Consider the following 25,197-nt stretch of genomic DNA (forward strand, 5'->3'; position numbering starts at 1 on the left):
TTGAGGCTGCACCAGGGCAGAGCAGAGCAGCAGGATCGCCTCTCTCCATCTGCTGGCCACTCTTCTTTTGATGCAGCCCAGGATCTGATTTGCCTGCTGCGCTGCTGCTGCACATTGGTGGCTCATGTCCAGCTTCTCATTTACTAGTACCCCCAAGTCTTTTTTTCCAATGGACTGCTCTTTAACATGCCCTCTCCCAGCCTGTATTGGTAACATTGGTTGCCCCTGCCCAGGTGCAGGACCCTACACTGCTCTGCAGTACCTAACCAGAAGAGTTTGGTTTGTTATGGTAGAGCAGAAGACTGCTGTGCGGTTGACAGTTTTGCCCCTGCCCAGGTGCAGGACCCTGCACTGCTCTGCAGTACCTAACCAGAAGAGTTTGGTTTGTTATGGTAGAGCAGAAGACTGCTGTGCGGTTGACAGTTACCCAAAGACCTGCACTTACACTTCACCTTCTTACAGGAGGTTTTGCACAAACTTTGGGTTCACCTCTCTCTCACATTTGCAAAATATTGAGTATTCAATCCAATCACCTCTATGACATCAAAGATGTGCAGGTTTCTTCCTTAAGTTCTAATATTTTCAGATAAATTTTGTTAGTAAAGTAGTAAATTACTTCCAAATTTTGTGGTGTTTTTTTTTTTTTTTTTTTCATCCATATAAATACCTAGCTATAAAAGGATCTCTTTTTTTTTATTCTTAATGATGACTTGGAACATAACTGAAAACCCCCTGAAATTTTTTTATTTGTCTTTGTACTGTTGACTTGATCATCGATCTTTGATTTTTTGATGAAAAGATGGGCTATACCAGCCAACACTTTCAAAACACTCATGAACTTTAATTCTACATTTATGTTTCATCAAAAGATGTACTGCTATTTTAAGCACCTAACACGATTTTTTTTTTTTTACATGAAGGAGGTGCTTATGGCTTTCTTAAGCAGCAAGGCAATTTAAAAAAGTAAATACAGTATTTAAAGTTATATATATTGACAGAGCACAAACAAGAAGAGATCAAGGACAGAATTTACTTTGACTAAAAGACAAGAATTCCAGGCCAAAAAGGCATTACACAGATGACTCAAGAACAGGAAATATTTTATTATTAACTTTTGATTATCCAGAACACCTCACATTAAAAAGTCCAAAGACAAATATGCACACACAAGTCAGAGGAGTTCAGAAGATAAGAGTGATTTTCAGAAGATAAGTAAGGGCAAACCTATTAACAGCTTACATATTAAAAGCCTACATGTATGTGGCTAACTGTCCTGCCAGTTAGCAAGTTAAAAATTATTTGGTATTTGGCCCTTCCCCCAAGAAATGACCTAGTGGTAATTTGGCTCTACTCAGTTTCTTCTTGGCCACCTAGTCCTTTTGGTCATGTCACCCAGCAGGGAAGTTCAAGCTCAGTTGCATAGAGTAAGCAAAATTTATCTACAAAATAATTTTAGATTTTAGATGTTTTGAAGGCTCAAAAATAATGACTTTTTTTCCATTCACATGCTGATAAAATAAATAAACCACTGAAAACATATGAAATTGTATTTATTATGCCAACTATTCACAAAAACCATGAGGAATCTAACTTCTAACAAAATTAATTTAGCACAGCATCTCTCTTGTTAAAGACAGTCATATTGTTTAAAGGGTATTTATTACACTGATTGAAGTTTAGAACAAGGGGTGCCTACCAAGAAACTCTTAAGTTAACAAAGTGCTATCAAAAGACACCAGGGCTATGTACTGGATAAGAAAGTGTCAAACTGATTTAACTATCTACACCAGCACACTGAAACTGCCCTAACCACCTAACAGACTTAGATGAGACCTAAAAACTGTTGTATGTGGTGTCAGGGTAGAGTTACTATGAAATTCTCCAAAGGAAAGCTTTTGCAGATGAGAGCAAAGGGCTATTAGGAACTACCAACTTCACAACACCTGCAAAATTTCTTCCAAACGCTGTGCCATCTGCTTTCACACCTCCACTTTTCAAGTGCTTTGGAACCTGGTCTTTCATGCACTAAATCACTCCCTTCAATTTCAAGCCCAGCATTTTATTTTTCCTCATAAATGATTTTTCTCCCTACGATTTATTGCCTAGCTCAAAAGCAGAGTTAAATGAATACTCAAGCAGCCTGAGCATTCTGCCTCTGGAAATGTATTTTGCCAAACAAATTGCCCTCCATTTTGACATGCAAGTTTTTGTTTATTTAATTTTGGTTTTTAAACAATTAAAGTTCTTTAACAACATAAATCAGCTATCAGAAGCGAACATGGAAGTAACCTTCCTGAATTCCTTCTCCATCACCCTAACCAGAGATAATTGAAAGAACAGATGCAACAGCTTTGTGATTATCTAGACTTTCCCACGAAAACAAAACCTTTCCAACAAAAATCCTGGCTTCTTCAGTCAAACCTTTCATCATCATCATTAAAAAAGTTTTGAGTACTTATGAGAAGCTAACAAATGACAGCTCATAATCCCCATCTGTAACACCAGAGGCCAGGTACTGCAAAGACAAGACAGGTGCAAATTTTGGTATTCCCATAGTGCTTATTAGTCAGTCCTTTTTAGGAACAAAAGGATTTCTCTTAATACCACTACCCATACCCCACATTAATCTTTCCACAAGCAAACTCTTACACTGAAGCTACTATACAGTGTTATTACTCCATCAAGATTTTTTTCTGCTGAATTTAAAGACATGATTCCATCAGCCTGTGCAGTTAGACTGTACAGCCAGTCATAAACTGCTCCACAGCTGATTTGATCTCAAATGTCTAGAGCTGCACCCATAACTCTACCTTTTTTCCCATGCATTTCTTCTTTTCCCAAGAGCCTTTCATCTCTGGACCACATGTCAAAAAAAAAAAAAAAAAAAAAAAAAAAGTTGACCGAAGTTGACCAAGTAACTCTTTTCCGACCAAAATTCTTTCCTTTCATTCCTGTTCTCACCTTTTCCTACCAGCAGCATGGTAAGAAAAACTAGCAAATTAGCACAGCACACAACACTCTGATTAGTTATTGCCTGTTTTTTGGGTGTGCAGCAACAGATAGGACTGTGGCATGACTAAGATATTAATGATGGATAGGGACACAACATGGATGCAGCTGAAATAGCATAACTGAAAATTACAGTGCTGCCTGAAACCTAGTTTCAAATGTACATTTGCTTTACCTTTTTTCCACTAGCAAGCATGTCAGACACAATGTCTCAGTATTTGAAAGCACAAAAAATCTAGGACTGTGCCAGCTACACAGGGGATTACTTTGAGAATGGGACAGAATCACTTTGCTTTGGAAATTGTAGAGAAGCCATCAGCATGCTTTCTCAAAAAGCTGTGAATAACATGTTGATCCTGGAAACTGGAAAAGGGATAGTCAACTAGACAATTATGTAATACTTAAAACATAAAAAATAAAGGTAGCCAAAAAAAACCCAAACCCAGTGGAGCTAAAGGGATCTGGGAGAAGAGGGATCTGAGAGAAGAGGAAGGTGGTGTTGGTGTTTTTTTTGTTTGGTTGGTTTGGTTTTTTAGAGTTGTCATTGTTTTGTTTGGGTTTTTTTGATTGTTTTGGGGGGTTGGGAAAGTGGTCTTAGTTTTTTGTTGTGTTTGTTTGTTTTTTTGTTTTGTTTTTTTTTTTAAAGTGAAAAGTAGCTTATATAACAGTTAATAAAGGATTACAAAATAAATCACACAAATAACTGAGACACTGCACTTTTTAGAATATATATGACCAATGAGACTGAACAAATAAATTTGAAACATGACTACTTAATTTGGACAGATTAAAGGAACATTTGGATACCGTTGTAGAATATTTATGTTGAGGTGGCATCCAAGAGCTCAAATTACATGGGATCAGTGAGTTTACAGGATAAGAGTAGCACACTTCTATATACATGCATACCACTCCAAAATAAAGGTATCATTTGAAGTTTCTTTTTTCTGAGGTGACTAGACAATCTAATTGCATGTTGTGAAGGATGGAGGATCACAAAAGGATGTTGTGAAGACATCAAGTTTACCTGGGTTCAAGGGGTACATGGACATTTGTTTGCAAGGAACGTCTGTACAGATCACTAAACTGACAAAGCACAAGACTCAGAGAATCTCCCTATTCTGCAGAGGCTGGTGGATCAGCAGGAGAATACAGGACAGGTGAGGAATCACATCTACTTCACCTCTTCTTAATGCTCCCTTCCATCCTTTTATGACCACCTCTGGTTGCAGGGTCCTGAGCTAGACAACCCTTGGTTTGATTCAAGGCTGCCTGAGACTGGGAAGGCAGTTGGAAATGCTTAGAAACTTGACGTTACTGCTAACTCTGTTGAATAATAAATTATCAAATTCACATGCCAGTCTACATAATACATATTAAATGCTTTAAAGATTTACTACTGACTGAGAAAGACTAACTAGCTTGATTTGATCCTCAGTCACTTGCAAGGAAAGGTTTTATAAGTGAGATTTTTGAGAAGGAAGAAAGAATCTCTTTGAAGATTGGTAAGGAAAGTTGGTACAAGTAGAGAATAACATTTTTTTAGCTAATATTTATAGTTGCTAAAGAGTTGTAGTATTATTCTTTTGTTAATTTCCTCTGTGTAATAGCTCTAATAGACCTGATTGGGGCTTCTAGTAAATTTAAAGTAACAAAACAAAAAAACAACCCAACAACAACAAAAAAAAACCACCAAAAAAAATCCACCCTAAAACTAAACAAAAACTACAAAAACTACAAAAAAAAAAAAAAAAAAAACACCACAACCAGAAACCCACAACACAAAAGACTCTCATACTACTGGAAAAAACTTTCCCAGTTAGTATAATGGCAGCTATTTCATTAAGTTAAAAAAAAAAAAACAATCCAAAAAGTCCTTCAAACTCTAATATCAAAATGCAATAAAAGACTTTTATGTAGTTACATATCAAGACTTAAAAAAATGTATTTTACTCTAAGGACACGTCACAACGAAGACTCCTAGAATTCACTCAGGACTACACTACTAAAATGAAATGGTTGAAAGTTATTTTCATTAGTGATGTGTTCCCTGCTTACCAGCAGGTATAAATTTCAATGTCCATTAAGTCAAGTTGAGGGATAAAAGTAGCACCAAACAATTTGTGGTAATCCACGAGGCTGGTAATTGACTCCAGTGCATTTTCCCCGTCTATCCTCTGTCCTCTGCCTTTTATCATTAATTCAGATAGGATTTTCCACATATCTGTCTTTCCTGGATTTTTACACATTTTTTTCCCCCCCATTTTCTCATCAGTTGCAGAAAATAGTTCTTACAGTTTATTCCCAAACACAATGTTACTTAATGTAACATACCACACACACCAGCCAGACCATTCCCAGAGTCATGACATTCCAGGAGACTTTTGAAATTGTTCAAGAAAAGACAAAACCACTTTCCTTTCTAACTTTATCTTCTTTTGTAAACTTTTTGAAAACATCAGAGTACAAAACATTAAAATTTAAATATGCAAGATGTGTTGCAGTCTACAATAAATGTAAACTTTTTGAAAACATCAGAGTACAAAACATTAAAACTTAAATATGCAAGATGTGTTGCAGTTTACAATAAATGATAGACCAAGTTATATGCATTCTCAAATTAAATAAACATGCATACATAAGCTTCTGATGGACAGGCTAATGAAGTTTCAAAATACTAAAAAAAAAAAGCCCCTGACAATATTTATTACTAAATGGAAAACTAATAAAAGCCTTTAGTAACTTACAGAAACTAAAGAAAAGAGATTGTCTCATGTATCTAAAATATTTTTCTGATGTGTTTTCCAAACTTGTTCATTTTTCAGGGCATTTAAAGAGGTTAAACACTGTACTGAATCATCCTACTAGCTGCTTTCATGTGGGAGGTGAGGGTTAATATGTGATCAAAGACATAATTTGGAGAAAGGCATAAAGAGAGCTGCCTGCTATTTTTTGACAGTTGCAGTACCCCATCTCTTGTTTATGACAATAATCTGTTTGAAACAGGTTGCCAGAGTGATCTAACTTGCACATAATGCTACTGACAACTTAAAGGAGAGCAATTTTCATAAGCTCTTCTCCAACTCATTTATTTTGATTTCCCCTGAATGCTTTCTTTCACAAATACAATTTGAAGACTTATGTGAATGAGTTATGTGTTGGATACTCCTGAAAGGTTCAGGAAGAAATTCTATTAAACCTGTTGAATAGAAGAAAACAAAGCATGACATCTGACCTGTGGTAGTATAACTGTTTTTAATTTTGAAATTTTTGTTGCTTATTTAGAAATAAAAAAATCAGCTGATTTTTAACTATCGTTTGCCACATTGAAACTGGGTGGGATATACAACAAACTTCAAAAATTAATGAATTTAAATCATAATTCAATATACAATGAATTGGGGAAATCTGTTCAAGAGAAACTAACAAACAAACAACACTACTTTGTCCCTCAAATAGTCAAATAGACCATTTCTGATTCTTTTCATCCTGAGCCACTGTAAAACTAACATCACAGAAAAATACAAAAGGAATTGTATATACTACATGAGAAACTACATTCAGATTTCCCTCAGAGGGAATGGAACCTCATCCTTCAGCGTACAAAACTTGCTATCACATAACCATATTCATTCCTTCTAAGAACTAAATGACAAACAGTTTGGGTCAAAATGTGTCTTCCTTTTAGAGTCTTAGAAAAATCTACAGACATGTCTGGTTGTACACATCAAGGACACACCTCCTTGGACTTCTGTGCAGGTGCACAATTTTGCTAGATTAATTTCTAACCTCGTCTCTCTGTGAGTCTGCTTCACATACACAGATTTTAATTTTTATTATGTCCATGTGACAGAATGAGATATGGTCGCAGGAAAAACAAGATGTTATAGTGGAATTAGGAAATATCTTTTAGAGTTTCTTTCTCCTTCAAAGTGTGGGTTGTTTTTTTTTTTTTTTTTTTGGACTCTCGTAGTCCCATGGGTAATAGTCATCTTTGGGTTTGTACTTTTGGTAGGGTTTTTTATTAACCTGAAGCATGGCAGTCCTATCTATGCATTTTGGGGTGTTCTTTAATGTCTAACTTAAGAAATTTTAAAGGAATTTCTCTTTAGACCTTTAGGACTCTTTAGGAGTTTGTTGATTTATCTGGGCTTAGGTTTCACTGTACTTAATTAGTGGAAATGCTGAACATCGAGGTTTTGTTTAAGAGTCCTTCCCATCACATGAAGGCTTTTCAACCCTTTTTCACTTCAGGTAGCATCGCAAAGTACTAAACACTACTCATACACTCTCCTGCTGCTTCATACCACCTTGGCGTAAATAAATATGAAATCATGATATTTCCAAAATCTTTTGATTACTTATTAAGAGAGTATAGAAAAACCTACGTTTAGGAGATCTATAATATCCTTTATGATGTTTCTGGATGGAATTTCAGTTATTGCAGCCAAGGATCTTTTCGGCTTTGGGTATCAACATGCAAGATACACACCTGATATCTGTGAAATCTGTGGACTTTTGAAAGGAAGGGAATGCTAGGTAAGAGCTTTCCTTTCTCTGTTCTATTACCGTGTAGTTTTTGTATTAGTACTTAAATTTAGCCTTTTTTATTGAACAAGCCCAATTAAGCTTCCACAAACAAAATCGACACGCTCAACACTAAAAGAGCAAAGCTTAGTCAATTTGGATGAAATAAAGGAACAATTATCAGCTATCCCTAAACGGATTATCTGCACAGTATTAAATCTAACCTTCATGACTGTTAAGAAGAGCACTACCAACAGCACCTCTGTACCAAAAGGAAAAAAAAAACCTCTCTCTGGGATTGAAATCCAGGTAGCCATACAGGTACTGCACCAAAACTGCCAAACACCTGCAAAGTCATTTTTAAACCAGGTCAGTCTTTAGGCAGCTCCTGTGATTTTCTTCTTCATCTTCACTTGCACAGAAGAGAGTTAAGTCTCTTCTTTGCAAAGATCTTTGGTGTGATCTTTGAAAACAAATGACATGCTACCATATGCCAAAAAAGAAGTGGGATACAGTCACCCCAGCTTCAACATTAACTGGAGCCGCTTTGTTCTGAGAGCCCTGAATAATTAATAACTACATTGGCAATCAGTCATGCATTCCTTAATGGCACCTCAGGCATCAAGTATCCCATTCACCCGCTCCTCCAAGTAACAATGGACTTTATTACATGAAGTTTTCTCTGCCAAATTTGTAACTGACAATTTAAACTAAACAAGTCACTAGGAAGGCTGAAGCTCAAACATCTAGGAGTTTATAAGGCTTCCCTCAACTGCATGTGGCTACTATGTGAATTCAAGCTGTAACTGAGGGAAGTGAGAAGAAGGGGAGAAGAAATGAAATATGGATTGTTTTTGCAATAAAGTTCTAGGAAGGTTTAGGTGGTACATTCCTGCCAAAAACATGACTTCTAATAAATGCATAGCTGAACAGTCAAAATGCAGAACGACCACTAAGCAGCCTTTAGTGAATAAAGCAGCTCACCAGTAAGCACAGATTAAGTGACAGGGCTGAGCGTGAAAAGAGTGACCAAGAATAACAGCCATGCTGAAAGTGCCATAATAATTTTGAAATAACACAAACTACGTTTCCTTAGTAGGAATAAGATTTTTCAACACTTCCTTCCAGTTTACAGTATTCCAGACAAAATTAATTTGCAAGTACAGAACAGAGGAAAGTGGAGTTAGATGAGAATTACAGAAAGTTCTAGATGTATCCAGGGTACATAATTTAAAAGGGAAGAAATGCAAGTTATTGAACTGTAATTAGCTAGAATCCAAAGAAAAAGTTCATGTTTTTCTTGTGAAGTTTTCTGCTTGTATACAGTAGGAGAACTGCTTTTATGCAGCACCTTACAACCCTATGGTAAACCCTTCTAGAAAATGATGTTGCATCTATTGACATTGGAACTGCTGAAAGTCCTTCCAAGGGACTAAATCTTCGCAGTAACCAGATCAATAGCCATTCTCCCTTTACTTATTCATCATGTGAAAAGTTGGTTTGAAATATAATATACAAAGTAAAAATATATATATACGATAAATTACAGCAGATTTAAACAAAGCCATTTCTCTTGCTCTTTAAGAGACCTGAAAATGTGTCCTGTGCCCCTCTCTGTGTGTGGCCTTGAAATACAGAAACAAGCTTGCACTGTTTTATATCAGTTTTGCTTCATTTCTTCCCAAACAATCTCTCATTGCTAGTCTACCAGGCTTCTCCCCATCCCCCTCTTGTCAAAAAATGAGGGAAAAAAAAATTAACTGTTTAGGACCAATTCACTGAAGTGAATAAATTAGGGTTTTGCAAAAATTATTTAAAATTTACACTCATTCCTATAGCTGACATCTTTTTTTTGGGGAAGGTGAGAGTGGAGTGAGGGCTGTAAATTTTCGTTTCTCTTGAAATGCTGGATGAGATAGCATTATAGTTTTAAAGAAAATAACTTTTTTTTTTTGCATCAGTTTTCTTCAATTTTAGGTACAAGAAGCAGGTCTAATCCTGGAACTCAGCAATATAGATTTCACTTACAATCTGCAGCCTGAAATGTGAAATTATTATTTTCCATGGCTTATCAAGACATAATCTTTGATGAAAAACATCACAGCCTCTTTAAAGAGAATTTGGAAATTAATCCTCACAGACTGATAAGCAGTGGTTATAGTACACTTTTTGGGGCTAGTTCTGAATTCCTACGACATGAAGGGGGTTCTTGCCTGCTATATATGAGAGGTAACACACTTGGCTTCTAAAACAGTGTGCATGTATACTTCTTATTCTATATAAGCTTTGTTAATGGGGAAAAAAAGGAGAACTAAACATGCATCCTATGACGTCGGCTGTTTTTACCTATTGCATAAATTATATAAATATCTTGAAGATTAAATAATTGTCTTGTAAGTATTGATAATTAAAGTGTTCTAACCAGTTTTCTCCATCAAAGGCCGAGGAATAAACTCAGTCTGTTTGTATAGCACAGCATGAAGATAACTATACATACACTCTGGTACTTTTAGGTGCTTTTGTTTCATCCATTCCACAGCAATTGAATCATACATAAGTCAGAAAGATATGTAGCAGGTAGGATGCAATACTAGAGCTGCAACAACAAAATGTGGCATCGGCCCACAAATATATCTATTTAGAGATTTTCTTTTACCATTTTCTAAAAGGAAACATTACGTTCTGCCCTCAGGTGTCCGAAAGTTTAAACCTGGCCCAATTTCAGATTGGTCTGGAGACTGATCAACATTTTGTCATCTTGTAATGAATTTCAAAATCCATCATTATCAGGTGACAGTATTCTACTAATAAAAGGTTCTAGCTCACAAAAGAGTCAAATATGCAGATCAAACCTTTAATTGCTTCAGTAATAGTTCTTAGCTAGGTCTAAATACTTAGACATTTTCACAGGAAAACAACAGAAAATAACACACACACACTCTCAACTACATTTCACTGACATCCTCATCATTATAGTAAATATATTACATAGAAGATTACGCATTGTTGAAAAGCTACATGAAACTGTTCTTTCCTTCTTCTCAGTAACTCAAGTTTTGTAAATGGGGAGAAGAGGCAAAAAATGGCAAAAGCAATAAGCAAACCAAGGAATTTTGAGTGAAGCATGTGTCAGTGGGGTTACAACATGGATTCTTTTGATCAATTTTTTATTGAGCTTGCAGATGTTTTCCACCAAAAAAAATACCACAGACCACAAGATTACTTAGGAGATTCACAAAGTGAATTATGAGGAATTTAACAAAAATACTGCTTACTGTCTTTAAATATGGAATATCTTTTCTAAAGCAAGTCAACCCCTGTTCTGCTCTCCTTTAATGTTTTAAAACTCTCATTCTTAAGAACCTATAAACATTGTTTTGTTATCACAGATCTTTCACTTGGTGAAAAAAGGTAAAAAATCTGTTGACAGTGAAAATAGTCACATTTTAGATAATGACTATACTTGCATAAAAAGCATAAGAATATTTCTAGTTTTGAATTCAGTATAATCATTTTGCTGTGTATGTGTAATAGCAGCATGTCTAATAATAAAAAACCATTAAAATAATAAAAATATTAGTTTCTTCAATCTTCCTTGCAACTTCCCAATACTCTTTCAATGTCACATGGCTGCTTTTTAAGCTTGCTTTTCTTCCCAAAGCTAGGGGTTTTATTTTTTTTTCCACAGCACTGTATTAGAAATGCAAACATTTTACTGAAGTTTCCAAACAACCACGCCCACAACTTCCCAGTCCAAAGCCATCCAAGAAGAACCACAAGAACATGCACTTAGTTAAAAAATAGAAAAGGTGCAATTCTGAAAAACAGATTGATCATTAAGAAATAAACAGTAATTAATCCTAAGCGATTAAAATATTGTGAGCTACGACCTCAAAGTCTTTTGTATTCCTGAAATGTTCCAGTCTGAAACATATTACTTACTGGCATAAGAAGTGTATAATGGATGCAGAATCCAGGTTCAGAAGGAAAATATTCATCAGACACAAATCTTATTCTGATCTGGTTTCCTTTGGAGATTTGTCTGCTTGGCACACTACTGGAACCACACCAGCGCCCTAAAACAGTGCCGTCACTAGGCTCTTCAACTTCTACAAAGTCATACCTGAAAAGAAAAGAAAATGTTTGTTTACTGGTAATATTTCTATAAACTCCTTGCTTTAACCAATAAACTGAGTCTGCAGCTTGAAATTTAATTTTTTTTTTTTAAATGCTAAAAGTATGCTACCAAAGCCAGCTATTTTAAGCTTAGCTTCCAAGTTGCTACTGGCTTAAGTACATAATAAAATCATGCAGTGAGGTTAAAAAAATAAAAGCAGAGTTAGCATTTTGGAAAGACCCATGAGTATAGTTTTGTTTGCTCCTTTTATGGAAAGCAGTTACAACATGTGGGATTGGGCAGAAAAAAGTTGGAGGAAAAAGACTGAAATTGCCTAAATGATGCATAGTAATTTGTACTGCAGTACATACAGCAGGATACTGCAAGTTAGTAGTGAAAGTTCAGAGGCTTTTTGGTATGGAAAAACTTGTCCTCTTTTAATACCAATGGTGAATAAGCTCCTGAAAGTTAAGGTGGCTTAGGAAAACTTGGAGGCACACTTTGAGTATATGCATATCCCAATGAGACATTTTTTGAGCAAAGACCTAGACATACTGCATGCCAGGAAAAAAAAAAAAAAGATTTTTTAGGCAATATTGACAAGAGAGATAATGGGTTGGGAGCTTTGGGAGAATGAAACATAAACTTTGATTTCAATTCATTGTTTTTGAATGTGTGGTCTGGGTACCCCTGGGGACCTATGGATAACTTCAAATAGATGCATGAAAAGTAACAAATGCCAGTCAGTTGTCATCAATCAGCTTCCAATAAGCCACACAAAGGTTCTCCCTTCCACTGGAGATGTTTAGCGGGTTCCCAAGTCATAAAAACATTGAAAGCCACTTCTCTAGAAGGTGCCTCTGGTTTCAGAGCTTTAACCTGTTTCATGTCAGTTCCCCAGCTGCCCACTGACAGGATAAACACGAAGCATTCCAGCTGGGCTTCCCCTGCTGCAGCGGGAAACCCTCGGAGCCCCAGCAGCGGCCCCGGGCTCCAGGGGGCGACAGTGCTTCGGTTCAAGCAGAACCAGCACGTGGAAGTTCACAGCTGCAGCCTTCCCAGCCGTCATATTACTTTTAAACCACAAGCATAACACACCTCTGAGAAAGTTTCAAGGTTTCTGATGTTTTTATGTTCTCTTACAAGTCCAGTCACACTCTAAACACATCTCACATAACTGGTAAATCGCACTGGATCCTTTTCAAGGGTAGAAACAGTCCTACCTCTGATGATAGCAAATACTCCTATTTTAAAAACCATGCACACACACTCTACCAAATATGCCAAGCAATATTTAATGTGAAAGTTATTACCTCATAAACATTTTCTACTAAGCTTTTTCTGGATTTTTTTATTTTTTTTTTTTTTTTTCTGTAAGACAGATCTTTATAATGATTCCCAGTTCCCTAGTTAGACAGCAGGCAATAAATTCTTGTGTTGCGTGTTTGTGCAAGACTGACTTGTACATTTATTATCTCCATTAAAAGGACCAGTATTTTTTTTCCATTTAATTAAAAATGAATGCAATGAATATGCTCATTAACTGGTTTCAAAATCCATTACTGCCATGTACCATAGTTTTAAATCTTTGTTGAACTTACAATACTAATTACTTTATCACCATCTTTTTTTTCCCCCCAGAGACTAATTCCTTTAACTGATTCACCAGTGTTTTTACTTTATGATCAGGCATACAACTTATTACAAAGGCAACATGTACATTCATTGCAACAAGACTCCAGGGCTCAACACATTTACCAAGCTGATTTTGAGCACTGAATTTATTTATTTATTAAGATCAGCTTATAAAGTTTCTACAGATAATGTTTGGTGATTATTTATTTATTTATTAGTTAAGAATATATATATAGTCATCTACTTTTCTGATCATTACATTTATTGATTTAGGCTTAAGATGTTTGAGGAGGGGGGGAGTCAGGCATAATATAGATGGTAATGCTTCTACCTAACTTGCAGTATTTTCCTCTTGCACAGTTTGATCTCATGGAATCCCTAGAGTAAGAGAGCAACTCCAATTCCACAGTTGAATCCTAGATCCTTAAAATAAATGCTAATTAATGCCATTTGTTGAGAGGTAAAATAGAAGTACCTATTCTGACAAATTCAAGTAAAATTCAGCTTTCTGATGTACACAATAGATACAAATAATTCTGTTTGTCGGGGTGCTTCTTCCATATCCAATTCTTTTCTCCTTGATCTTTGTGGTACTTGTGAACAAGCTCATTTGTAATCAAAGTAATTTCTGACTTTTCTGTATGTTATCAGTGTTACTTTGACTGAAAAGTTTCTCAATCACCTTTCCCCACCCTAATACCATTCCCATCATCAGAAATCCACTTGTTTCCAAGTGATCAATCTGGACGCACTCCAATCTTTACGTACCACTCGCTAGTACTGCACCGCAGTGTGCACAGTTACTAATATCACTATCTAAGGGATTTACTGAAACCTGTTTTTAAGCCAATGAAACGTAACTTCCTCATTACAACATGGTACAGTACATGTAGCATGGTTTCTAAAGATTACTCCCCTTCTGCTATATCTCCCTGAGCACACAGAGGATTTCTGTTCTTTTATGTTCAACAAATAAGTCTGGTGCTGTAGACAAAAATTTCTGTTTTCATACGCAAATATGTGAAATATATGTATTGGCTCCTTACTGCTGTACACAGATGTAGGTGATGAAATATCTATATTGCACAGGGATCATCACCAGCAAGGGGAATTTTTAGAAATTCTGTCTAAATCAACAGAAAAAAAGTCTCTTACGTTTCCTGGGCATAATGATATTTTTAGCCATTAACTTCATTCCTGTCAATTATCTAGGCTGCATGCACTGCAAGAGCCTGCTGAAAGAATCTTCCGTGCAACTAAAATTCCTCACATTGCACATCTGGACTGAAGCCTGAACTTGCTGTGCAAACAAAACAAAGTGGCTCAGATACTTTAGCATTTACAAGATCATGCTACATAACTCTGCAGCTTCACATCACAAGGCTAAAGAGCAGCAGGGCTAATGGCATAGCCATCCAAAACTATTTCCCAGCAAGAGAAGCTTGTACTTGAAATGCAAGGAAACTAGGAAAAATAACCAAGAACTGAGAAGCTATTTTCCACCTGCAATGGAGTAAAAAAATGTTACAATGCATGTTGAGCCACACAAGGAATCCTCCTTTTCTGTGCAGTGTACAAAGGAGAAAACACAACCCTCTGAAAATGACTAAAAAAATGCCCTGGGTGCTATATCTCTATTCAATATGTTATTCAAGTATTACTAAGTAAAATTTATGACAACAAGGTAGTCCAGTCTCCTCTCCTGGGAGGAGAGATGCTTTTGCCTTCAGTCATAAGGCCCCAAAGCCTTCCATTCTACCTGTTGCAGAACATGTATTCCTCTTCCCTATGACCTCGGCGTCTGGGACCGTGTATGGAATTAACAACCCAGATACAGACAATTTATTGGAAAAGAGCAAGGAATCAACATAAGCCTTTCCAACCAGGAAATGTATTTTCCAAGGGAATAAGTTTTCCTCTCCTATATTTTTTCTGTGGTTTACACTGTCATTTGCTAAACATATTCTGACAGACTGTTTACCTTGGCTTGCAGTTTTGTGACCTCTTTGGTGGCTTCCCTCTGCCTTTGGAATTCCAGAAATATATCAATGAATGTAAAAAGCAGAAACCCATGAGGTAAAACACTTTGTCATACCCAGTGATGTTTGGACCTTTCATCTTTACACAGACATGTGGTACACAAAAATCTTGCACATCCTTTAAAACAGCTTGCGAAAGGGGAAATATATTTTTCCTTCCTCCTTCGATAAGAATCCTTTTCAATTCATTATTTTTTTTAAATAAAGAAATAGGAAGTTGGTAACAATCCCTATCACTTTTTTTTTGACAGTGTCTTGTGGGATGCTGTAATATTTATGTTCCTATTTGTTTTAAAGCACATGGAATTCCAAGGTTTTCCTGGTTCCAGCGTAGCACACCAAAATGCCTAACTCAGCTGCAGACCAAAAGAATTCAAGACCCCCTAGCAGTTCAGACAAACTGTTACTGAACAGAACTTAGATTCTGACAGCTTCAATTTTAGAAACATTGGAAATGACTAAAAATCATCATGAAAACATAACCTTGATCTTTTTCTGAGGAAGATTTTAACAGCATCATTCTAAAGGAAAATTTCCTCTTGCTTTTCCACTCCCCTCTAAAACAGTTTTTGGGTTTGCTACCAAAATACTTAAATTTCCTGTGGAAGAAAAATTTTGGTTTCCATGATTTGACTTAACTATGTATTTGTATAGACAAAACTGTAAGGGCATTCGGTGATGCCTTACATAGTCTTCACCTCTTAGATCACATCTGTAGGTAAACATATTGCTCTTTGTGGAATAAAAACAATATTTATATAGAGAGGAAAGTAAGGTCAAACATTCAGTTTGAAGAAATTTTTTCCAAAGCCTGTCAACCTTACTTACAATGGATTCTGGAGGCCTCCTCCGGTCAACCCCGCTCTCCAGTAACACTCAAATCCATGGTATCAATGGCAGACCCGACCTGTTTACCCAGCCTTGCTATTCCCCACAGGTCAACATGCCATACAGTCTCTAGCAAAAATGTATGCTGACACAAAAGGAATGCAAAGCTAATGACAAAAAGCAGAGTGAAAACAGGAGGACCCTAAGCAGGAAGAAGGCAGAAGATGGCAGAGTGGCATGCTGGATTAGAGAAATAAGTGGACTTCAGGCAAAGTATAAGGCTACAGATGTAGCAATACAGTTGTAAAAGAGGAGTATGTACTGCACTGTTTATTCAATAGGTGGAGAACATTCTTTTCTACTGCCAATACAGCCCCTCTCACTGAGAATAAAATGTTTTCCTCAAAGAACAAATCACAGAGACAAAAGACATCATACGAGATGAAAATCAAAATTACAGACAAAAAAAATAAATGACTGAAAATAAAAAAACAAAATTGCAAGTACTTGTGCACTACTTCTCAGTTTATGTAAGACGAAATCTTACTTTTGGTATTATTTTTTTTCTCTGCAATATGGCCAGGCAGTACAACCACCTATTACCCAAGTTTGCCATCTTTAGATGTTTTTAACTGATTCCTTTGCCTTTCAAATTAATTAATTCACATCATACTGTTTTGTACTTGTTGCCAGAGAATATCTGTATGAACCTCAGAATGGGAAAGATTGGCCCATTCAGTCCAGTCTTCCACTCAGTCCAGTAGATACAAGGTTCCTGAAATCACAAACCACTATCACTGCACATCAGCAAAAGTCAGCAATTAATAACTCCACTTGTCAGCCACGTGGCAGAGAAAAAACTCCCCAATGATACAGGCAACAAATTTTCTGGAGGAACAGATGAGATGGGGCACTTTAGCTGAAATGGTGACCCTGAGGGAGCAACAGCAAGATAAAAGTTCAGTAAAAATTATTCCGCTCAATGTTATCAGAAATATTTGACTGAGGCTACTTTGAATGATACTGAAGTATTACATTATATAAAAATTAAAATATTTTAAATATTCCCTCTGCATTTTCTCTTTCTAATAGGAATGTCTGAAAAAAGTTACACAGAGTCATTTGAGTCCAGTTCCTTGTGTTCACAGCACAAGCAATTCAACCCTAGCGTTCATCTGCTTTAGGAGGATTTGGAAGTGCCTTTCACTCCATGAGGAAACTTTGGATATCCCAGATTATGCAACAACCAAGAAAAGAGTTATATTCTACATTTTCTGTAAAACCAGAGAATATGGAGCAACAATGACTTGACATGAAATACATTTCATTAGCAGTACCTTTATCTGCTAATCACACTGTGCTAATAGTGACTGGAAAGAAACAACATGCTCAAATATGATCCATATAAACAACCGATGTGGTCAGTTTTCTGTAGTCAGAAAATGTTTAATTATATACAAACATCACTTCTAGCCAATACAGAAAACCAGCATAAAAACGCCAAGTATCCTGCCATGTCTACATTTTCTGTGAAATAAAGATATTCAAGGTATAAATAGAGAACATTTCTAAATGCCATTCACCAAAGATGGATCATGATTTCTGCACGAGCCTACTGTGAATACATCTATTTTAGAGCATGCAGTACTGTATGTTAGGAACTGCCTTATGGAAACACAGATCCATTCATAAATGTTAGATGGTTGCTATGGTTCTCCCTGTTTAATCTTTCCTCATACTGACTAGTAACAGCCTGAGGCTTCTAACACAACCACATCACTCTCTGTATTTCTATCTTGTTATTTAGGATACATAAAAAAAATCTTTATATTTCAATTTTCTTTCCCTTCATTCACTGTAAGCCACTTTGATCACAAATACACCTTTACAACACTGCAGGTAAAAGTGAAAAACAAAAGAGGTCAAACACCGAAATTCTATGCTTCAAATATCTGAACACTTCTCCTGAAGAGAAAAGGATGCACTAGTTTTTTTATTTGGACAAATTAACCATTGCTTTACCACTCTCCAGTCTACTAGAAAACATATTTCCATTTTCTGTGGATACACTGAAAAGTTGAGGCACCATGTGAATCTGAGACATATGTGTTTTGCATAGTAGCTTTTGTCACTTGGTGAACCAGAGTCAAAGCACTGCATGGAAAAATGAGAGGTGCATTTCTTTGGGTTACTTCACTCTCCTGCATCAATAGTTCACCCTAATACCCCTTGATTAGGTTAGTATTGCTGAAAATATATCCTTTTCCTGGTGGATAGTTAATTGGAACACAAACACCTCTAAGAAGTAAATCATCATGGTTGGAATCTAGCAGCACCGTTAGGCACTTAAGTACCTTTGTGAATATAAATATCCCATAGTCTCTGAACGCAATTTCTGCCTTGTAGGGAGGAAGGGGCATTAACTTTTCCACAAGAAATTGTAAACTAGACACATTAGTAAATGTACTTCAGGCTCCAAAAGAAAACAATTCGTTATTCAGACAGCAACCCTATAATTATTTAAACTTGTGTTAAACTATTGATACAAATAAAGCATGTAAATAATCATTTTGATGGCCTGTGCTACAGACTAATTTATACTGGTATAACTTCTGCTGATATTTTAAGAACTCAAATAAGAATCTTATAGAAAGAGCTGCTATAATCCTGAAGATTAAAAGCAGAAGTAAGAAGGAAAGATGATTTTCCAAACACCTCCTTTTAAAAGAACAATTGCCAAATTTCTTAGAAGCTACTTATATTTATATCTTAGTTGTATCACAGAATGGCAAGTATTCCAAATTCCAGTCAGGATAAGAAACTTGTTTAACTCTCTTTAAATAAAGATTAAATTTGGTCTAAAAATGGCACTTGATGAGTAGAGAAGAGGTATTGAAAATATACATGAAAGCTATATATCAAAAACAAAGATGAATTTGTGAAAGAGAGATAGAGCTTGGAAAAATATACTAAGACACGTGAATCAGTTTGCACACGATGCCCCAGTCCATTTAGCTACCTTGGCCTTCATCTTCAAATGCAGAGGAAGAAGTTTGATGGGGAGTAAGTCTCCATGAGTTTCCATCGCTCAGGGTTACTATGCTACTCTTTCCTATTTGACTACAGATTCTCCTGTAGCCACATAAAGTACAGTGAGTAAAAAAAAGATTTTCCACAAAACTAAGAAGTGACTTGGAAAGCTTTTATTTCAAGGACTAAAAAATGGATAACATCAACATGAAACCTTTTCTTATACCGTTTCACCTCCAATCTACCTGCTTTCTGCTACTGACTGCACATGCAGATCACAGATTTCTTTAGTATCCTGCACATTATCAATTGAAATAATAAAGCATGTAAAAAAAAAGGTAATAAGACAGGGTATTCTTATTTTACTGCACACTAGTACTCCTATTCTTCATCTCTACTGTCCCTGCAAAGGAGTACCCATACAGTTTATTACTACTTACTCTGTACAACAACCACAGAAATGGCCATCAGAATTGAGGGTTCTGCTGCACTGGACACTACAGTCTCGAAAGCACATTTCCCTTCATAAAGAAGCAGCCAGTTCTCTCAGTCTGCATATCAGCTCAGTGAGTAACCTGCATCATATTAGTACGTCTTGTACACAGTCCTACACTCCAGATTTTTGAGAATGAAATACCTTACCAACTTTTCCTCCACACTTCACTGTAATGTCCAGCACATTTTATCTTAGGAATTACAACAATCACAATAAATCACATGTTCCTATTGTACAGGTCAATATTTTGTACAAAACCAAAACCATTAGTGGAGCTCAGAGTCCACTTCAACAGCCGAGGTTGTAAAGCATATTGTCTAACCCACTAACAAAATTTCTACCTCTACTCACATCATTCGTAGTGGTCAATGCATTTGTTCCAGTTGCTATGAATCCATAATCATGTTTTTACTATTGTTTTCAAGCAACATTTTAATATTTATCCTAGTACCTCAAATGGTAGTTTCTTCTTTATGCACATTCCTTATGTCCTGGAATGTAGTGATGGCTTCAGTCAGCTACTGTGAAAGCTACTGGCTAAGCAATTTGCTAGTGATATTCAAAAGCAGATTTTGGGGAAAAAAAAAAAAAGGCAACAAAAAAAAAAACAAAAACCAAAACCAAAAAAAAAAAACAGAACACCAACACAATAACAACAAAAAAATTCCCAGGGTGCACCACCTTCAGCATGTGAATATTTTCCCAGGGCAGTGCAGGCAGCACCCCTTCCCCTCAAGAACCCCCTGATGATACAGCAGCATTACAAATCTAATGAACTTTCCCCTCTTCCTTTTCCCTCCCTCCTGCCCATCTCAATGGAAGTTGGGGGTCTATCTATTTTTATTTAAATGAAAACACCTTTATTTCTTTAGTTCAGTGACAGAATAACATATGGACTCCTGACTGCTACACTAGCACACAGGATTTACCAATCCATGACAGACCATTTGTCATGAAGGCCAATATCCTGCTTCAGGACAGGCTAGTAATTGCTACTTGAACAGAAAGTGAAAAATCCCCATAATATAACCCAGCAGTCACACAACACCGCATGAGGCAGAAAAAACATGTTCCTAAACCTAGCAGGAGATCGGTTTTCACCCAAAGAGTATAAGAAGCTTCCTCTCACTTCAGTTTATCTAGTTATAAGTTAATGGTCATAAAAATCATGCAAACCTATTTTTAATTCAGCCACAGCATATGAAGCAAAGGCTAGTCTGAAGCAGTACTTCCTAATAATTGCTACTAGTTTACTGGTCTCCCTCTTCTCAAGTTACTGTCACAAAATATCCATTTATTTTACCTTAAAAACCCACTAGGACACTCCCACATGACCATCTAAACTTTTATATAATAAGTAATCTTCCCTGTTGCAGTTTCTTATGCAGATGCATCTTCTCAGGTACCCAGATGATCAAATGGGGACAGATTAATATAAATTGCATTACATTTTGCTTCTACTTTATCCTAAGGGAGCAGCATCAAGTGCAAGACAAGACTGTTACTGATTTGTCTGACTGACAGTATTTGCTGGCAATGCTGTCCAACTACAATTTCACATGAGCAACATCCTTAGTTAAAATGTTCATGATACACATAAAAAAGCAACCAGAATATCTAGTGAGAGGAAGAGAAGAAAGGAAGAGAAAAGCTGCACAAAAGGTGAAGAAGCACAACTGTCCATATAGGAATAGAACAGTTGGTATGTCTGCTATTCCTCCCAATTAAACAGGAAAAAGCTACTTATAAACCTGACAGTGAGCCTATGGACTTAACTGTACTTAGACTTTCAGTAACCAGAAAACATCAGAGAGGGACTGCATGCTATGTATAAACTGGAATATTTAGGCACTACATTGGGTAACTTTAGATTACGCTGCTGGTCCTGCCTTTGCAGCTTATATTTCTCTTGATACCAGGACTTAAGAGAGCCACACCAGAAACTGCGGGTGGCTACAGGGTCTGTCTGCATCCCTGAGCTCAGGTGGTGATGGCTCACAGAGCAGTCTTCTGCCCCTTTATAGCAGATATTTAACTCGAATATCTTTTAATAAGTGGTACAGCAGGAGAACTCCATCAATAACAACTGTTCCCAGAGTACCCTACACACAGAAGCAAGGCCCAGCAGTGCACAACCATTTAAAAAAAAAAAAAAAACCAAAAAAAACCAAAACAAAACCAAAAAATATCAATCTACACCATTAAAAACACAGCCAACTACAGGAACATGAAAATTTTAGAAGCAATAAATTAGGATTAGGGTCGTTCACGAAAATATTTTGATACTGTGGACATATTTTACTTTATTCAAATGGTGTTCTTGAGATTGAGAGGGCCAGGAAGGAATTTTAAGGAGCCTAAAATGCTTTTTAAGTCAATGAGTGCAGTCTCTGGTGTTAAAAAGGAGTAAGGGATTATGTCAACTGCCCACTCATCAGCAATCACTCTCCTAACACTCATCTGGGCTGTGAAAATAGATTTTAAATTACTTGTGAAATAATATCCATTATAGTGTTCTCCAGCAACAGTATAGTAAAACTGAGTGCTGGATTTACTGTAAAGAAGGGAAAATTGGTTGGGAAGAATGCAGTGATATCCCCTAAATTTGTACAGCATGTCCTTCTAATTACATCATGTAGGCTATGTTGTCCTCCTGTTCTGTTCAGAGAAGCTTCTCTTTCTCTTTACCTTCCATATGTTGCACTCTGATTTGTTCAGAGAGTACAATTTTGCAGCTATAAACCTTTTCTGCAGAACTGTTTACTCTTTTTGAAGCTTAATAAATGTGCAGAGTAGTCGCTACTATAACCACACAGTACTTCAACTTTCTAATTTTTTATCTTCTTTTACTGCTTGGGATATCCGATTTGTCATATTTACAAAACCTATGAAAATGGTATTAAGCAACTTTTAATAAGTAGAGAACCCAAAGGAATGTCTGTACTTCTGGATTCAGTAGACAACTCTGCTACAATGGGAGCTATGGAAAGGAGGTAAACCAGTAGGATGGGAACAGCTGAAAGATCAGTTACCATTTGAATAATTTGGTAATCAAAGGGTCAATTTTCTTCTAGAATCATGAAAAAAATCCCAAAGAAAGTGTTTTCTTAAAAAAAATATATATATTTTTCAAAAAGAAAATACAAAAAACCTGCAATTTTGTCCAATGAAATCAGAATAGAAAAACAGATCCAGGTGCTTGTTTTGATGTGAAAAATACACTCTTTTTTTCCTTTTTCAAAACATAAGAAAGCAGGGTGCATGAGTCTGTTGGACTCTTCTGCATTCATTACGTTGAAATAATATTGTTACAATTGAACTTACATGAAAAAACTTTTGTAGTATTTATCTCTTTTCATGTAAAAAAAAAAGTCTAGATAAAAAAAAAGACTCTGGTTCTAAATGAAGCGAACTTCTTAAAAGCTTTGATTCCCACCTCCCATTCTGATCCTCCCTTTAAATCCACTCAGTATTTAAACCTCTCTTGAACTGGTATCACTATTCTGTTGTCTTGCAAATTGATTGACCAACTACAAATAAAAAAAATCTACCCCACAAACACCAGAAGAAATTACTCCACCAGCTTCCTTCACACGAATTTTATAGCATTTTCTACACACTGCTCCTAAAATTCCACCTTCCTGAACTGGTAAAACATCTGTGATGCTACCAAGAACTTGAGCTTACATTAGCTGTTTCATAATAATTCTTTCCTATCAGTATTTCAATTAAGCTAAGGTACTTGAATGCTAGAACTCATCCTAGTCATTTAAATTATATGACCCTCTTTCAGATTTGGAATAAAAATGATTAACAAATAATTTATGTGTTAGGAAAAAAAAAATGTAAAAGGAAATTGTGTATTGAGGAATAAGAGTTCATATGCTTTTTATAATTCCTTGTATTAATGGAATCAATCCTATCCAAATGGATTGGACTCACAAAATGGAGCTGTAATAAGTTTTAACTTTAGTATGACTTCATTTTTGCTGAAGAAGCTATAGCCAATAATGAAAGAGACATTTAAGTATAACTGATACATAGCAGTATACATACCCCAGCCCACCTATATGTATAGCATCTCAAAAAAACCCACAGGTGGCTAAAATTGAACACACTGAAGTTCTAAGGCAGCAGCTTTATGAAAAGAGGTTTAAGGATTGGTCTTCATTATAATATTCATCTGTTCTCTGAGTCTACAGGCTTTGGTGCTGGTTATTTTTACTATTTAAAGCCCTAGAAATTTTGAGAGACTCCTCACTGTTTTCTTAATTTTTCAAATAGATCTAGCAGCAGCAACCCCCTTCTCTTCAGAATGTGGGGGGGCGAGTAGAAGAAGTACAAATTCCAGCAGCACTGCTCCTCAGCGACATAACAACATGAGTCCCTATGAACCCTGTTTGCACCAGAGCCTCTAAACAGAGTTCAGTTAAAGGTCTTTCTCCAGTTATTCAAAGCCAACTTGAACTCTGTACTTACCTAAGGGATAACTTCACCCTCTGTAATCACAGTGCACAAGAAGCATTTAAGACTGTCTTATAGTAAGGACAGCCCATCAGCTGTCCAGAAAATCATTTTCTTAGGAACAAGACCTTGATAAGGAACTCGCTGCCCTCAAAAGCCCCAGAATTAATACTTTATTTGAAGAGCTGTATTTTTTTTCCTCAGTCTGTGCTTGATGTTAGTATGTTCTTCATACATACATCAATATTACCTCTATAACACACTCAAAAGTAAAACAAATTTTTTTTTTCCCTAGTGGGCAGGGTGTGGGGTGGAATTTCACCTTTTTAGAGGAAAAAGATGCTGACATTCTTTCACACATGCGATCTGTTGATGCTGTAAGGTGCTTCCATGACAAGGAGCCAAAGAGAAGCAAAATATCTGTCCTGTTTTTTACTGAGGCACTTAGGAGCTGCAGTTATGCATCCAGATTTTAATCCACATGCTAAATGTACAGATTTGTAGTAATTACAAGAAAGAAAACTCCATGTGATGTAAATTACTCTATGCCTTTTATTACACAGAAAGGTCTCTTCAGAAAATTATATAGCAAAATGTTTAGCTTTTTTATTGTGTTTACAATAATTTATCACTGCATAATATGTTTAACACAATTTACATTAAAAAAAAAAGAGACAGCTAAGCAAATATTTTCCTTCTTCATAGTCACTGAAACAAGCATATTGAGAGAAAACGTACAGGCACCGTCTTTGTTTCAGTTTTGTCATAGTAAGCCAAATAGGCTAATTTTTTAACCCTTGTCAACAATTTCCTAATAATAGAACCACTGAATCCAGCTGGATTATGGTTTCTACCACAGGACCTTGATGTTCCCTGAATGGAACAGAATAGCTTGGGCACAGTTCAGTCACAACAGATGTAAAGTGAAGGCTAGTAGCTTACTGAAATAGAGAAAAAGGAGTTAGGGAATTTACTGCATGTGGTTCTGTATGATAAAGCATCATCCAAAGAACCCTCGGAAGAAGAATATTGCTGGTATTAAGAGTTTAATG

At 36.2% G+C, this 25,197-nt stretch overlaps 1 protein-coding gene across 1 annotated transcript in view; it reads right to left on the reverse strand.

Moving 5' to 3' along the window:
* Nucleotides 1-25,197, reverse strand: part of PDGFC (platelet derived growth factor C) — a gene marked incomplete at its 5' end in the record, with an annotated part of 55,006 nt that overhangs the window by 24,979 nt on the left and 4,830 nt on the right. The window contains one exon of the mRNA XM_008949769.1: nucleotides 11,479-11,659. Coding sequence (XP_008948017.1) covers nucleotides 11,479-11,659 — 181 coding nt within the window. The remainder of the gene's footprint in view (nucleotides 1-11,478; nucleotides 11,660-25,197) is intronic.

Source organism: Merops nubicus, unplaced genomic scaffold, assembly GCF_000691845.1.
Source record: "Merops nubicus isolate BGI_N331 unplaced genomic scaffold, ASM69184v1 scaffold18831, whole genome shotgun sequence".
Classification (NCBI taxonomy): domain Eukaryota; kingdom Metazoa; phylum Chordata; class Aves; order Coraciiformes; family Meropidae; genus Merops; species Merops nubicus.